This window comes from Myotis daubentonii, chromosome 15, assembly GCF_963259705.1.
Source record: "Myotis daubentonii chromosome 15, mMyoDau2.1, whole genome shotgun sequence".
In the NCBI taxonomy this organism is placed as follows: Eukaryota; Metazoa; Chordata; class Mammalia; order Chiroptera; family Vespertilionidae; genus Myotis; species Myotis daubentonii.
In genome coordinates, this window is record NC_081854.1 from 12,586,374 (window position 1) to 12,603,740 (window position 17,367).

The window sequence follows — 17,367 nt, forward strand, 5'->3', positions numbered from 1 at the left end:
TTCCCCCATATGCTATATTATTTTTGAGAGAAAAAACAAACACGCCAGTAACTTTACAATGGACAAATCCAATAGATATCACCTTAGCTTAGTGTACGAAGCTTATAGATATCACCTTAGCTTAGTGTACGAAGCTGAGTTCACCAACACAGGGACAAACCAACATCCTTTGGCTCCACCTCACCACTTCTGTGGAATCCCTGCCGCAATGCAAGATCTGAACCTAAACATGGACTATACCAAATAAACCCCAAATGAAGGGCTGTCTCCTATATAACTTGACTTTATACTCTTAAAAAGCATCAAGAAAAAAAAGACAAAGGCTGTGGAATTGTTCCCATTAAAGAACATTAAAAGAAGTATTACAAAAATGTTGTAAGATGTTTATAAACAAATGTACAACTTAAGGCAATGCATAAAACTGGAATTTGAAACTTGGGGGAAAACCAATTACGTACACTGCCAGTCTGTGTTGCCTTTCCATGAGTCCAAAAATATTACATTATGAGAATTTTAAATGAAAACCAGAACAAAATAAATACAGGATTATAGAACAGTATGTTAGCTAATGTTTCTTAGCAATAGCTAACAGGTAACACTATTAACCACCATTAGTAATAACTTAGGAAGTTATATGGAAGTTCATTAGTTCATTCTTTCTTGGCGGTGTTTGGAAATTATTGTAAAAACACATAAGGGGAAAAACATTAAGAAAGGTATAAAATTTTAAAATATTTATAATATACAAGTATATACAAAAACACTAAAAAATGCATTAGACACTTAAATACTTGCTATATTTATATCCTGAATGAATGGGTAATTTAAAATATTTTTTTCTCTCATATTTCTGTAATCTTTGAATGGTGCATATTGTAATTTCTGAATGTTTTATAAAAACAAGAAACAAAATAGTTGACAATGTTTTAAAAACTCACAGAAAAGTCCAAGCCCATTGCCCTTGTTTTTAAGGTCTCTCAACATCAAGTACTAACTAACTAACTACCTGGTCTGATTCCAGCTAGTTCCTATGGCTCAGGAGAATATATCCAAGAGATTATAGCTCTGAACGTGGACTTCCTAAATTCCAACCCCAGCTCAGCCTCTTATTGGGTGGGTGACTATGGGGGAAACTTATGCCCCTTGGGACTGATCTCATTTTTAGAGAATAGGAAAAGGGCAGTACTTTTCACAGAGCCACGATGTGGCAGCATGTATTTATTCGTATAAAACCCTTATCACCAAAGTTGGCAGTTAAGGATTCATTATCATCAATACCCATGCCCGAGTTCACATCCTACACTTTTTCCGACTTATGTGAACATCACTGTAAAATGAAAACCTCAAGTCCCACTCACGTGGAGCTTTGCTATCAGCAGCCAAGCAGTCACGCCCTCTCGCTCGGTGCGGTCCTTTTTGAGAAGTCAGTCCGGGGGAAGAAGAATGCTATGAATGTCACGATCGTGCCGAAGCCCTCGAGGAAAGTCAAAGCCTCTTCTCTCTCCGTGCAATCTGGAAGCAACCTTTACATTCCTAAAAAAAAAAAAAAGGTCTGCAGTGGTCCGTCCGGTATTCCAACAGCGTCACTCAGCGATCAGAGAAGAGGCAGGGTCAGTGCAGCTGGGGATCTGACCCGAACCCGGAGGAAATTAAAACTAGGGAGAGATCACCATTCACAACGTGCCAAGAACTAAATTAATACTTCTATTCCTACCCCTTCCTTCAATTCCCAAAACAATTCTGTTAGCAAGGTCCTGTTATCCTTCCTCACTTTAAAGAACAGCCCGGGAGGCCCGGGGAGACGGAGGCCCGACGCCAGGAGGCAGCCCGCGCACGGATGGGCGGGCTGGGGGGAGGGAGGGCGAGAGGGCAGCCCGGGAACTCACACCAGGAGACAAAGGCGACTCCAGCCCGTCCCACTCCCGACGCTAGAAGCGCCCCAGACGCATAGCTCGGAGGCGCCGCCGACCCCGCACTTCCATACTGCACCCTCCGCAGAGGCTTCTTTTCCCCTAAATCGACCGCTGAGTCACGGCGGGTCTTACGCATAGATCCAGAAAGTTCGGAACCACCCCACGGAAAATACAGTAAAAACCTTACACTCCCAGAACCGAAGTGCCTGCGACTTCACGAGGCTTCGGGACTAAATTTCCCAGAATTCACCAGACCCGCCTTCCTGAGCGGAAGTGCACGCGACGGCACAGGACGCCTGGACTACACTTCCCAGAATTCCGAAGGAAAACGTTTACGTACAGGCTCACGCCGTAGGAAAAAGTGTTGAGACTACAGGACGCTCCTTGACTACACTTCCCAAAATGCCAGAGCGGAGTGACTCCCAGAATCCCAACTTCCTGGTTAGTTACGTGGACTCTTTCACTGAGAATCTGTGGACGTTCCCTAAATCTTCCAGAAAAAATATCACATAGACACAGGACTTCCTGAAGTCGCAGTGAGTCCAATTATGACAGGAATAGTGTAGAGATACAATCTTCAAGAAATCAAGGGAGTTTGGGAGCGCGGCCGCTCGGCTGAAAGGAGCGACTTCCTGGGCGCGAGACCCAGCAGCCGACGTCTGAGGAGGCGTGTGACCTAGCGCCCCTGTTGCCATGACAACCCTGCGCTTCGCCGACCTGCACGGGGCAGCGAGGACTAGCTGCCACTAGGCTCGGAGCAGAGAACCACCAAAGACGGCTGGGTTTATGATGTCGGTCACACTGAGAAGACTCAATGGGAACATCCGAAAAACAGAAAAAAAAACAAATAGCAGATTTGTCTTATAGATGGGAACAAGAAACCCATGAGGAAGGACACTGTATTTGGTCAACCATATACTAGTAAATAAAATAACTGTTTGGACCCAAGACTGGCACTTACTATGGATGATAATCCTACAAAGCCAATCACCAGACAGAATACGATGGTAGCACCCAGGGGGGATTTCACTGACAAAGTGGTTGTAGTTCCTGGAGCTAATTCAGGAACAGGGTATGAAATCGCCATATCTTTTGCCCTTCAAGGTGCTCACGTGATCTTGGCCTGTAGGACTAGGAAAAGAGCCAGTGAAGCCATGTCTTGCATTTTGGGAGAATGGCATAAAGCCCCGGTACCCGCGATCACCGTGGACTTATCTGCTTGGTAGTGTGCACAGGTGTTCAAGGCCGACCATGTGCTTCTGCATGTGCTTGTGTGCAACGCAGTGGCTCTTGCTCTGCCCTGGAGCCTCACAACAGATGGCGTGGAGACCAGCTTCCAGGCGAGTCGCCGGGGGCACGTCTGCCTTGTCCAGCTCCTTCAGGATGTCTTGTGCGGCTCAGCCCCAGCCTGGCAGTGTGGCCTCCTCAGAGTCCCATAGATTTACAGGTATTATGTTTCCTCGGGACAACTAGACTTCAACCACCTCTCCCCACCTACAAATGACTGCTGGACCGCGCTGGCTTACAACTGGTGCAAACTCTGCAACATTCTATTCTCCAATGAGCTCCGTCACTGTCTCTCTCTGCTTGGGGTCACATGGAAGGCAGTACATCCAGGAAACACGATGTACACCTCCCTTCGTCGCAGCTGGTGGGTGCACACCGTGCTGTTTACCTCGGCCAGGCCTTTCACCAAGTCCATGCAACAAGGAGCTGCCACCACCCTCTATGGTGCTGCTGTTCCTGAACTCAGGGTCTAGGAGGCATGCATTTCGACAACTGTTGCTGCTGCCTGCCCTCCAGAAGCTCAGAGTGAAAAGACAGTACTGGGCCCTGGGGGCACTCGGTGAGACAACTGATCCAAAAAAGACTCAGCAGCCAGTCCGGCTAAGTGGGAGCTCTGGCAAGGAAGGGCACACACACCCACCCTCTGCGTGCAGGGGCATCACTGCCAACACTGGACCCTTCCAACTTACCCAGGGGCCTTTCCATGTCCCTCCAATACAGACCTGCCAGAGCAAAGGGAATGAGGAGTAGTGACAGCAGATGGGAAAATGTTAAATACCAATGGGAACCAGGAAATTCCAGCAGGAAAGGCAGCATCTCTCTTCTGGGGCTGGCTTAGGCTTGGGTCATTTTGCGTTATTGGTGGTGACCTGTTTGAAAGTGAATACTCAAGTTGGTATGTGGGTTCCTTGTTTCATTGGAGAAGGACAAGCAATTCTCTGTTTAGAATAGTCTGGTGCCCCCTGTGTCACTCAGCCACCACCACAGCCACAGCCCACCATGGCCACACCTCAGCCAGGAGCTTTCTCCTGTTCAGGTAAGAGAAAGCCAGTGTTTATCCTTCTTTGCTGCATGGATCCAGGAGATAATTGTTTCATTCATCCAGACCAGGTCTAAGTGGGCTTGGCAACTACTGGAGAGAGAACTCTGAACCTTGTTCCAGCCAGCCACCATGGGGTGACAGAGACATGGGTGCAATAGACAGAGCTAGTGGGTCACAAAAGTACTGGTCTTTTTTTTTTTTTAATATATTTTATTGATTTTTTACAGAGAAGGGAGAAGGATAGTTAGAAACATCAATGAGATAAACATCGATCAGCTGCCTCCTGCACGCCCCCTACTGGGGATGTGCCCGCAACCAAGGTACATGCCCTTGACCAGAGTCGAACCCGGGATCCTTCAGTCCGCAGGCTGACGCTTTATCCACTGAGCCAAACCGGTCAGGGCAAAAGTACTGGTCTTTTGACTCCCTTGCCAAACTATGCAAAAAATTCCTTAGAGATTATAACAAACTAACTTTGCCAAGGATTTCCTCAATTCCTTGACAGCCAAGAAAAGGAGGATTGTGTCCCTAAGAATTTACAGTGTAATTTCAGGGATAAAAAGTCACTCCCCTTATTCTTCATTCAGGCATGTGCCCTGACCAGGAATCAAACCATGACCTCCTGGATCATAGGTCAATGCTTAACCACTGAGCAATGCCAGCCGGGCAATAAAAATATATTAAAAAGAAAAAAAGTAGTACTGAATGGCCGATGTGGTTCAGTTGGTTGGGTGTTGTCTCATGCACCAAAAAGTTGCTGGTTCGATTCCCGGTCAGGGCACATGCCAGGGTTGTGGGCTTGATACCTAGAGGGTGTGCAGGAGGCCACTGATAGATGTACGGTTCTCACATTGATGTTTCTCTCTCTCCCTCTTTAAAAAAAAATCAATTAAAAAAAAGTACAGAATGGCATCATCTCACTATTATGCTATGTTCCCTACCCATGCACATCTTTTCTTCAAAGAATTATTTTTAACCTCCCCAACATGTGTATCCCCACTTTACATCCATCTCCAGTACTTGCCTGCTCCCTGGCTTATGCCCAAAGATGTGTCACATGCATTAACTTATTTGTGTATTCAAATAACCAAAAAAATTTTTGAATACTGATGGAGTCCTATTCTTTAATTTTGATCTTATATGATAACATAGAACAATTTTAATAGGAATCCATACTGTAAATGATTCATATTAATCATTTTTCAAATTCCATTATACATAATTTACCAGTTTGATCAAATTGATGTTCATTGAGAAATTAAAACACATAATGGGATTAAAAAAATGGAAATACTACCAAATAGTCATGCCAGAGAAGATCATTACTACCAGTATCACTTCCACATTTTATTTTTATACACACATACAGATTTATGAACTTAATTCTATTATGAAGGCCACAGTCTGAGTTCACAAAGCCTTCTGTTATTACATGCCCTTGCCATCACTTTAACGACTCCAAGTTATTTTGGAAATATATAACTTAAATAAATTTCTACTGATGAACACTTAATTCCATTCTAAAAATTGTGTGGCATTACTGATGTGGTATTAAAAAATTATTTGAATCTCATAATCTTAAATTCTTAAACTATGACTTCTAAATTACACATCGTTATATCTGTTTTCCAAAGATGTGTGTTTACCAAAACAGCATGTAAATGGCATTCCAGTGCCAGTAATGAATACATTTGATGAAATTACCAAATCCCAACAAGTTTTTCTGGTATTTCTTTCATGGGGATAAGGGAAGAATAAAGGAAGTTGAGAAACTAAATGTCTTTCAAATTTGGCATAGCCCCAACCAGTCCGCAGGCTGACGCTCTATCCCCTGAGCCAAACCAGTCAGGGCTAAATCTGACCCTTTTAATGGGTTACTTTGAACCCTTGCCTTAACACTGTTGAAAATGTCAATTGTGATATGTGCAGTAGCCAGTTATTGCAAAGTTAAAACTGTTTGCACTGTGAGAAAAACCAAAAGATGAATTTATATTATATATACTAACGGAACACCAGGCAGAAACCCAAATAATAAGAACCCAACCTCAGAACAGAGCCAGAGGGTAGGCCAGGAGCCAACTGCCAGGATACTACCAAAATAATGCTGTGGCGTGCAGGACCCAGTGCACTTCTGTATTTCAACTCATGTTTGTTTCCCTGAATTATTTTTTCCAGGTTTCCTCTTCCAGATACAATTTAAAAATATTATATATATTTTCTTCCTTTGACTGATTTCACAAACGAGTACTGAATACATATACGAAGTGCTAATCAATGTTAACACCCTCATGCCCTCACCGCAACACTTGTGTAGTCTCAGAATCACTGGGATATGTTGCGCCATGGCTGCGACATTCACTTTAATGAAACAAAGGTTTTCCTTCCTCTGAGAATGGATGCAATTTATCACCGACATGGCTTCTGCAATGAAGTTTAAAGTATGACCTTGACTTGAAGCGCTTACCGCATACCTCACACTTGTAAGGCTTCTCCTTTGTGTGAACTTTCTGATGAGACTGTAGATGTGAAAACTGAGTGAAAAGTTTACCACACGCATCACATTTGTACGGCTTCTCTCCAGTGTGGACTCTCTGATGAAGCTTAAGGTGTGAGGCCCTACTTAAGTGCTTGCCGCACACCCAGCATGTGTATGGTTTCTCTCCTGTGTGGATGCTCCGATGCACTTCCAGATCCAAGCTGGTCTTGTAGCCCTTCCCACACTCCTCACACTTGAATGGCTTTTCCCTTGTGTGGACTTTTAGGTGAGCCTGTAGGTAGGCTTTCCGACCAAAGCTCTTCCCACACTCCTCACACGTGAACGGCTTTTCCCCGCTGTGGACTTGCTGATGGGCCAGAAGAAGGGAGGCCCACCTGTAGCTCTTCCCACACTCCGCACAGTTATAGGGTTTCTCTTCTGTGTGAAACCTCTGATGCCGATAGAGTTCTGTCTTAGAGTAGAAGCTCTTTCCACATTTGTCACATTTGTATGATTTCTGTCCCGTGTGGATGTTCTTATGGATGTAAAGATGTGAGCACCAACTGAAGCACTTCCCGCACTCTTCACATTTGTAGGGTTTCTCTCCCGTGTGGATCACACAGTGACTATTAAGTGCTGACCTACGACGGAATTTCTTCCCACATATATCACATTTGAACGGTTTCTCCCCCGTGTGGACTCTCTGATGGTTGTAAAGATGGTAAGCACGAAGGAAGGTCCTCCCACATTCCTCACACTTAAAAGGTTTCTCTCCTGAGTGTAATTTGCAATGGTCACTAAGGGTGGCCCTACGACTGAATCCTTTCCCACACTGCTCACATTTAAATGGTTTGTCTACAGTGTGGACTCGCTGATGGGTTTGCAGACGTGAGCTCTGACTGAATTCCTTACCACACTTATCACACTTATAGCATTTCTCTCCCAAGTGAACTCTCTGATGAATACGGAGCCCTGAGCTAAAGAAGAAGCTTTTTCCACACTCACCACATGTATGAGACTTCTCTCCTGAGTTTATCTGTTGATGAAGATCAAAGTTGAAGATATCATAAAAGAATCTGTTACATTCATTTCCCCAGTACGGTTTCTGGCCTGTGTGAGTTATAGATAGTCCTGCCCCAACCTGGCTGATTGAATCATCGTGTTTAGGGAACTGAGAACTCTTGATCATGGAGTCTTGACTCCTGATTAGGTCACTTGCAATTTGGTGCCATATTTGCCAACAGGAAAGTTCTTCATGTGGTTCTAGCTCTGTAAGAGTCTCCATCTCATATTGAATCTTGCCTCCTATAAGAAGAGAGAATTTAAAGATGTGGATAAATGAAGACTTTGTTAGTGTCTTTAAGAATTCACATTTCGGCCTAACTGGTTTGGCTCAGTGGATAGAGCGTTGGGTCCCGGTTCAATTCCGGTCAACTGCATTTACCTTGGTTACGGGCACCTCCCCAGTAGGGAGTGTGCAAGAAGCAGCTGAATCGGTATTTCTCTCTTATCGATGTTTCTAACTCTCTCTCCCTCTCCCTTCCTCTCTGTAAAAAATCAATAAAATATATTTAAAAACAAACAAAGAAAGAAAAAAAGAATTCACATTTAGGAGAGAGTGTGAGACTTCAATAAATCCAGGGACTATTCACTATGTCCTTTGGATATGTGTCATGGTATCTGGTTTACAGAAACCAAGAAGAAGTCCAGCAGGCTCTTTTCCACTAAGCATCAATGAAATAAATCTAGAACCACACCAAGTCTCCTATGTGAGGTACAACTTAGAAATCAAAGACTTCATAACAAATATAGTAATATGATACGTTAATCAGTTACTGTTTCCATTGAATTTTATAATCAATGTAAAGTCTTCGATAGTAAATTATGAAGCAAATATATACACAATGAAGTATGAATCAAATTTTAAAGAAAAGCAGTAACATAATCAATACTTTGTATATTTGGATTTACGTTACACATCCTTACATTAGATATCTTACCCAAAAAGGGATCTGGCGTTTGCCCTCCACATCTGAGAGATAAGCTCTAAGCATTTGAAATGTCATGTCTGGAAGGACATGAGGGTCTGGAGTCACACTGGCTGGTACAACAATATGATTTTGGAATGAGGCTAACGACACCAGAAAGACCAGACTGTGATTGTGGATAAAGCTTTCAGTTACCTGGTGGTGTGAATCAAAAGACAGAATAACCTCATAAAACTATTCAAGGTATGCTGGCCATGTGAGGGAACCCCATTGTACTGAGGCTTAGGGGAGCTTCCCTGATTGGCAATACCCTGTGTAATTTCACACCTTTATGTTGGAAAGTAACACAGAAACACGTCCTTGATCCACACACAGAGGACAGTGGAAGCTCTGTGTCTGGCTCTTCTCTAGACTCCCTTTTCTCCTACTTAATTGTAAGGTGAATCCTTTCCATTAAAAGCACTAACTATGAGTATAACAGCATTCAGCAAGTTCTATTAGGCCATCTAGACTAGAGACTCATTCAAAGTGAAGGCAGTTTGGGGGCTCCCACCCCCCAAACTTGCAGCTGGTGTCAAGTGCAGGAGGAAGAGTGTAAACTGTCCCTCTAAACTTTGTAGTTGGCTAAACTCTTTACAATCCTGCATGTAAAAAACCTAGAGCTGTTTGTATCTATATATGCAACGTAAATTCTACGTAATATGTGTAGTTCATCTTATTGTTCTGTGTTGATACACACAGAACTTAGTTAAGATATCTGATAAAAGAAACTAGTTTTGCTATGAAGCCAAGGCTACCCACAGGAATCGAGAAAGGGTGATGAGAAAATTGAAGGGTGAAAACACCACACAAAGGCCTATGTAATGGTTTCTTCTGAGGCTTCTGGACTATCTCTTTCAAAACAGAGTGTGGAAAAACTTTGGATAGAGAGAAATTGGGTGTTCACATCAGTTTTTAGATTGAAAACAGCAGCCTTTTAGTTAGCTGTAAAACAAATTTTAACACATGCAATAGTCCTAGCTGGTTTTGCTCAGTGGATAGAGAGTCAGCCTATGGACTGAAGGGTCCCGGGTTTGATTTCGGTCAAGGGCACATGCCCGGGTTTCGGGCTCAATCTCCAGTAGGAGGCAGCCAATCAATGATTCTCTCTCATCATTGATGTTTCTATCTCTCTCCCTCTCTGAAATCAATTAAAAAAACACACACACAACAAAAACAAAACAAAACACATGCAATAAATATTTGGAATAAAGAATCAGGATAGAAACTATCAGAGCATCGTCACCAGCAGGAATGAGCTCATTGCACATATCATCTTGCAAAGTCATACATATACATCGACACATATGTATAGTATTTCCTTTGGTTGCACTGAGAGATGCATTTCTTAGGATGGCTTGTTGTACCAAAAAATTGAAAACTTGATTCAGGAACTTACCAAGTCCTTAATTAGACAAATTACTCAAATAGAAAGATAAGTTCCAAGGTAAGTACCTTGGAAAAATACTGCTAAGGTAAGTGTGTACCTCTTAATAGGTACTACAGTTTATGGTTAAACTTCATAAATTGTCACTTTAAAATAGTTTTGCAGGGAGGACACAGACGACTCTCTGAGGATGTGACAATTTTGAGTGGGCAGTTTCTTAATACGTTCCAGGTCAGATCATTCACCAGCTGAAAATGAAACAATATGTCTCTATAAAAATAAAGGGAAATCCTGTGATAGAATAGACAACATTCAGATGTGTGACTGGTGTTACTTTTATCCTCATTCTTCCCCTTCTTGCACATGGAAGAGAAACCTGGTGACAGTGACATGGATGTTGACTTTGTAAGAAGCAAACGGGCTGCAGACGGGCAAATCATTCAAAGGAAAGGCAGCCTGCAAGCTGGTTGTTGTCTGAGAGCTCAGAGAATGCAGATTATGTTTTTCCCATTCGTGGGGGAGCAATCCAGGAGAAAACACCAGAATCCTCACTAAAGGAAGTTTTACTCCAGGAAATGAATATGCCCCCTAGGCCAGGCTCCAGGAAAGCCCCGGGGAAGGCATGTAAGGCTCCAATAATTCATTCATTAAGTCAATAAATATTTACAGGCATCTGCCATGTCCTGGACTATTCTAGGCATTGAGGATACAGCAATAAACAAAATAATGATAATTCTCCTCCTGTAGATTATATTCCACTGGGGAGAGAGAAGTGACAGATAAACAAAAACATATGATAGTAAAGATAGAATTGTATTTTATTTTTAAATGTATATTTTTATTGATTTCAGAGAGGAAGGGAGAGGGAGAGAGATAGAAACATCAATGATGAGAGAAAATCATTGATTGGGAAAGAATCATTGATTAGCTGCCTCCTGCACAGCCCACACTGGGTATGGAGCCTGCCACCAGGGCATGTGCCCTGACCAGGAATCAAACCATGACCTCCTGGTTCATACGTCAATACTCAACCACTGAGCCATGCCAGTTGGGCAACAGAATTGTATTTTAAATAGTGTGGTCAGAAGGCCTGTGTCATGATATTGAAACTAATTAGGCAACGAAAGAAAAAAGAAAGGGCCAGTAGTGTTTGGGGTGAAAGAGCATTCCAGGCAGAAGGAAGTACAGGACCTGAAGGAAAAGCAATGTTCCTGGAAGATGTCCACGTCCAATCCCCAGAGCCTATGAACATGTTATTTACACAGTAGATAATGGGGTTGCAGATGCAATTAAGGTTGCTAACCATAAAAATGGGAAGAGCACCCGGGATTATCCCAGAGGGACCAATGTAATCAGAAGGGGCCCGAGAGGCGGGAGACAGTGAGAAGAGTGGTAAAGGAAGAGTCTAGAACAGCAGTTCTCAACCTGTGGGTCTCGACCCCTTTGGGGGTCGAACGACCCTTTCACAGGGGTCGCCTAAGACCATCGGAAGACACATATATAATTACATATTGTTATTGTGATTAATCACTATGCTTTAATTATGTTCAATTTATAACAATGAAAATATATCCTGCGTATCAGATATTTACATTACGATTCATAACAGTAGCAAAATTAGAGTTATGAAGTAGCAACGAAAATAATTTTATGGTTGAGGGTCACCACAACATGAGGAACTGTATTAAAGGGTCGCAGCATTAGGAAGGTTGAGAACCACTGGTCTAGAAGAATGGTCAGAAATGCAACAATGATGACTTTGAAGACAGAGGAAGGAGAACGAGAGCCAAGAAATTGGGAAGGTCCTAAAGCAGTGATGGTGAACCTTTTGAGCTCGGCGTGTCAGCATTTTGAAAAACCCTAACTTAGCTCTGGTGTAGTGTCACATATAGAAATTTTTTGATATTTGCAACCATAGTAAAACAAAGACTTATATTTTTGATATTTATTTTATATATTTAAATGCCATTTAACAAAGAAAAATCAACCAAAAAAATGAGTTTGTGTGTCACCTCTGACACGCGTGTCATAGGTTCGCCATCACTGTCCTAGATACTAGCAACCCAAGGGGAGGGGTCCCTCCTAGAACATCCAGAAAGACACACCGCCGTGCAGGCACCTTGACTTAGCTCAGTGAGACATGTCACACTTCACACCTAAAGATCTAAAATATAATAAAATTTTTTTGTTAGCTCTGCTATGTTTATAGTAATTTGTTACAGCAGCAACAGGCAATATATAGAATCCTTGGCAGGTCTGAGGAACAGTAAGGGGGACAATGTGTGTGGGGAAAATGGAATAAGAGGAAAAGGACTGGAGATGTATTTAGAGAGGGAGTGGGGATCCAGAGCAGACCACAGGGGACTCCAGACTCCAAGAGCCACTTTAAGTGGTTGGAAGAAAAAAACCCATAAAAGAATAAAAAAAAAAATTCTAATCCTCACCTGATGACATTTCCATTGATTTCATTGAAAGCGAGGGAGGGAGGGAGAGAGAGAGTAAAAAAGAGAGAGGGAGAGCGAGCGAAACATCAATTGGTTGCCTCCCATACATGCCCCATCTGGGGCCAGAAATCGAACCCAAAACACAGGTATGTGCCCTGACCAAAAACGGGACCTGTGACCTTTCAGTATATGGGACAATGCTCCTACCAATGGAGCCACACCAGCCAGGGCTGAATTCCCTTTTCTTTGGATTGCCATATTCACCATCCAAAATTTTTCTCCCCTTACTAAGTGGACCATGTCTTGTTTGACTGTTTGATGCCCAGTGAACATGCAAAGTCACATGCTTAATACCAAAACATTCTAGGTAAACTGTCCTGGAAAGTTAGGTTCCCACTGCATACTCTCCCAGAATCAGAAGCAGTGTTTTTCAAACATTTTCTAAAAAATGACCAATTTGAAGTAATGCCATTTGTCAAGACCCATACAAGTGGGCTCTCTCAGAAGCACGCCCATGCCTTTCTTCCCTCCCAGGTGTGCATCCTCACTTTTCTCTCCTAAACCCGAAGGGTCCCCATAAGACTTGCAACCAGGGAAAACCAAGATGGCGGCATAGGTAAACACCGGAGATTGCTGCCTCGCACAACCACTTCAAGAATACAACTAAAAGACAGAACGGACATCATCCAGAACCACAGGAAGGCTGGCTGAGTGGAAATTCTACAACTAGAAGGAAAGAGAAAAGCATGCTGAGACTCAGAGGGGCTGCGGTGTGGAAGTAAAGTACAGAGGTACAGAGGCACACGCGGAGAGGGCTGGTGGCTGAGGACACGGTTGTCTTTTTCAATCAGCAGGGAGTCTCAAGCTCTGAGCTCCAGTTCCGGGCAAGTCTCTGGGGACCCAGACTCATACTGGAGGAACTGGACTGTCTGGCATTGGTCGGAACTCGAAGGCAGCGTTCTCTCGGAGATGCTTGCAGCGATTGCCGGGACACTGAGCAGTGGGGCCTCTGAGGGCAGCCATTGCTGCTTGCTCCGCCCTGTTGATCCCCTGGGACCCCCACCCCGCCCAAGCTGTGTGCCGGCTTTTGCATATGAAAGGCCTGGCCCTTTGCAATCTGAAAATTACCTAAAAGGCCCAGGGCAACTTGCATTGCTTCACAGCTGAGCTCCTGCTGGGTAGCCTCAGGTAGAGACTAAATTAGCACCTCCTTAGAGATCCAGGAGCCAGTGCACCTAGTGGTCAGAGTGGGACCATCGAGATTGCAGCTCCTCGGATCCATAAAGGACACACTCAGGGGGCAGACTCAGTGAGCACCAAAGCCCTACTGAAGCAAGTCTTGTCCCGGAGGGGTGTTTCCAGCACAGAAGTTCTCCCACTGCAGACACAACTGATTCTCACAGCCAATTGGCCTGGAGGTCAATTCCTCCCAGTGATACCTACAACAAGCAAGGCTTAACTACAACAAGACTGTGCACAAAGCCCACAAGGGGGTGCACCAAGAGTGTCCACCTCAGGTAATTGGGGAGGCTGAGCCACTGGGCCCTATAGGACACCTAGCACAGAAAGCCACTCTATCAACACAGGGAAGCATAAAAAATGCAGAGACAAAGAAACAGGACACAAATGACAGAAATGGAGGAAAGCAAACTACTGAATATAGAGTTCAAAACAAAACTTGTAAGGTTTTTCAAGAACTTTCTAGAAACCGCCGATAAATTTAGTAAGACCCTCAAAAAGTCTGGTGATACTGCCGATAAATGTAGTGAGACCCTCAAGAAATCTAGTGAGACCCTCAAGGTTATGAAAAAGGACCAACTAGAAATTAAGCATACACTGAAATAAAGGATATTATGCAGAGTTCCAACTGTAGACTAGAGGAGCGCAAGAATCAAGTCAAAGATTTGAAATACGAAGAAGCAAAAAACACCCAACCGGAAAAGCAAAATGAAAAAAGAATCCAAAAATACGAAGATAGTGTAAGGCGCCTCTGTGACAGCTTCAAGCGTAACAACATCAGAATTATAGGGGTGCCAGAAGATGAGAGAGAGCAAGATATTGAAAACCTATTTGAAGAAATAATGACAGAAAACTTCCCCTACCTGGTGAAAGAAATAGACTTACAAGTCCAGGAAGCACAGAGAACCCCAAACAAAAGGAATCCAAAGAGGACCACACCAAGACACATCATCATTAAAATGCCAAGAGCAAAAGACAAAGAGAGAATCTTAAAAGCAGCAAGAGAAAGAAAGTCAGTTACTTACAAGGGAGAAAAAAGAGGAACAACTGTAATAATCTGAACAATAAAGATTTAATTAAAAAGGAAAAAAAAAGACTTGCAACCAGGGGCACAACAGACAACAGCAGCTCATCCAGGGCTCACCCCCTGACCTTGTCTCCAAGGCCCCCTCTCCTCTGACTTTTCAGTGAGCTAACAGCAGCCCCACCAGGGTTCAGTTCCAGAGCCAAAGCAGAGCACTGCCTAGGCTAGTGATGGCGAACCTATGACACTCATTTTTTTGGTTGATATTTTTTGTTAAATGGCATTTAAATATATAAAATAAATATTAAAAATATAAATCTTTGTTTTACTTTGGTTGCAAATATCAAAAAAATTCTCTATGTGACACGGCACCAGAGTTAAGTTAGGGTTTTTTAAAATGCTGACACGCCAAGCTCAAAAGGTTCACCATCACTGGCCTAGGCTCTCCTGTTGCTTCTTCTACCCTAAGCCGTTCTTTTGTTTCAGTCCCCAGCTTTAATAAACATACTGACAGAATAAAATTTTAAAAAGATCCATACACATATGCAGAATGAGTTAGGCAATACTTCCTCCTTGAATATATTGGAAGAGTGTGAGAGGATCATTAATCTAATTAATTTTATTTCCTTAAAAACTGAGAGTAGCTGAAACCGGTTTGGCTCAGTGGATAGAGTGTCGGCCTGCAGACTGAAGGGTCCCAGGTTTGATTCCGGTCAAGGGCATGTACCTGGGTTGCGGGCACATCCCCGGTGGGGGATGTGCAGGAGGCGGCTGATCGATGTTTCTCTCTCATCGATGTTTCTAACTCTCTATCTCTCTCCCTTCCTCTCTGTAAAATACCAATAAAATATATTAAAAAAAAAACAAAACTGAGAGTAGGGCCCTGGCTGGATGGCTCAGTTGGTTGGAGCATCGTCCTGTACACCAAAAGGTTGCAGCCTCGAGTCCCGGTCAGGGCACATACCTAGGTTTTGGGTTCAATCCCAGGTTGGGGTGCGTGTGGGAAGCAACTGATCCATGTTTCTCTTTCTCTCTAAAAATCAATAAAAACATATCCTTGGGTGAGGATTAAGAAAAAATTGAGAGTAGGTCTCAGTTGGTTTTATAACTCATGATAGAGTCAAAAATTGATAAGGCAGAGTGTTATACTGTGCATTTACAATTCCTTAACAAAACACAAACTTGCCCACTGATAAAACAATTCGCTCTCTGTGTCCACTATATATTAGGAAAGTCAGACCCCCAAACTCAGGGAACCATTACAAGGGCTCCAAATCCTTGAACACCCAAGGATACAAAGCTACTCCCGAGAGCTGACATGCAGTCACAGAGCGCCTGTCCTCACCCACTGAGACCAGGTTCCGGAAGTTCTCCAGCATCACGTCTCGGTACAGCTTCCTCTGGGACGGGTCCAGCAGCCCCAGCTCCTCCTCCGTGAAGACCACAGCCACGTCCTGGAACGTCACTTCCTCCTACAACACCGAACACATGTAATCTCAACCAGCACCGAGCAGATGCCATCTGCTTATGTGTTCTTTCAACAGAATGGCTAGTATTCCTTGACCCTGGCTTGGTTTCCTGTGTGAACTTAAGCAGGTTTCTCAGTTTCTTCCTATTTAAGTGAAACATGAAATTAAGAACCTCCTTATCCAGTAGCTCAAAGGAGTAAGTGCATGGCATATCCAGCAAGAGTGGGCTTTTTCTTTTTTATTGATTTGAGAGAGAAACATCAATTTGTTGTTCCACTTATTTACGCATTCACTGGTTGCTTCTTGTATGTGCCCTGGCCAGAGACCGAACTCGCAACCTTGGTTTATTGGCACAACACTCTAACCAACTGAGCTATCTGGCCAGGGCAAGACTAGATATATTTTTTTTTAATATATTTTATTGGTTTTTTACAGAGAGGAAGGGAGAGGGATAGAGAGTCAGAAACATCGATGAGAGAGAAACACCGACCAGCTGCCTCCTGCACACCTCCCACTGGGGATGTGCCCGCAACCCATGTACATGCCCTTGACCGGAATCGAACCTGGGACCTTTCAGTCCGCAGGCCGACGCTCTATCCACTGAGCCAAACCGGTTTCGGCAAGACTAGATATTTTTATTTTTTATTTTTTTTTTTTATATTTTTATTGATTTTTTACAGAGAGAAAGGGAGAGAGATAGAGAGTTAGAAACATCGATGAGAGAGAAACATCGATCAGCTGCCTCCTGCACATCTCCCACTGGGGATGTGCCCGCAACCCAGATACATGCCCTTGACCGGAATCGAACCTGGGACCCTTCAGTTCGCAGGCCGACGCTCTATCCACTGAGCCAAACCGGTTTGGCTAGATATTTTTAAATAATATTTTTATTCAGGCACAGCTGCAGCAGGGAAGTTCTCGGAACCCAGCTGCCTGGGGTCCAGTTTCCGCCCTGGCATCTTCCTGCAGGCCCATCTCATGCGTCCCACAGCTCCCACCATTGTGGGTGTCAATCCGAGACATGGGGAAAGTGAGGGGGCTGCAGGCCCACGTGCACCA

General features: G+C 43.6%; 2 protein-coding genes and 1 pseudogene across 9 annotated transcripts in view; 1 reads left to right on the forward strand and 2 right to left on the reverse strand.

Annotated features, from left to right (window-relative positions):
* Nucleotides 1-2,208, reverse strand: part of LOC132216767 (zinc finger protein 226-like) — a 44,938-nt gene extending 42,730 nt beyond the window's left edge. The window contains exons 1-2 of one of the 6 annotated variants that reach the window (XM_059666251.1): nucleotides 2,101-2,208; nucleotides 1,359-1,533 (exon numbers count right to left, since the gene is read on the reverse strand). The gene's annotated coding sequence lies outside the window, so the exon portion shown is untranslated. Of the gene's footprint in view, nucleotides 1-1,358; nucleotides 1,534-1,888 lie in introns of all 6 variants that reach the window. The other 5 variants (XM_059666256.1, XM_059666254.1, XM_059666253.1 and 2 more) reach the window with 5 other exon arrangements.
* Nucleotides 1-17,367, reverse strand: part of LOC132216768 (zinc finger protein 227-like) — a 123,424-nt gene that overhangs the window by 94,334 nt on the left and 11,723 nt on the right. The window contains exons 3-5 of one of the 3 annotated variants that reach the window (XM_059666272.1): nucleotides 16,185-16,311; nucleotides 8,719-8,786; nucleotides 7,832-8,023 (exon numbers count right to left, since the gene is read on the reverse strand). The exons of the other annotated variants lie outside the window; for them this stretch is intronic. Of the exons in view, the coding sequence (XP_059522255.1) occupies nucleotides 7,982-8,023; nucleotides 8,719-8,786; nucleotides 16,185-16,311 (237 nt within the window). The 3' untranslated portion in view covers nucleotides 7,832-7,981. Of the gene's footprint in view, nucleotides 1-7,831; nucleotides 8,024-8,718; nucleotides 8,787-16,184; nucleotides 16,312-17,367 lie in introns of those variants that run through there. 3 annotated transcript variants of the gene reach the window in all.
* Nucleotides 2,326-4,376, forward strand: LOC132216771 (WW domain-containing oxidoreductase-like; annotated as a pseudogene).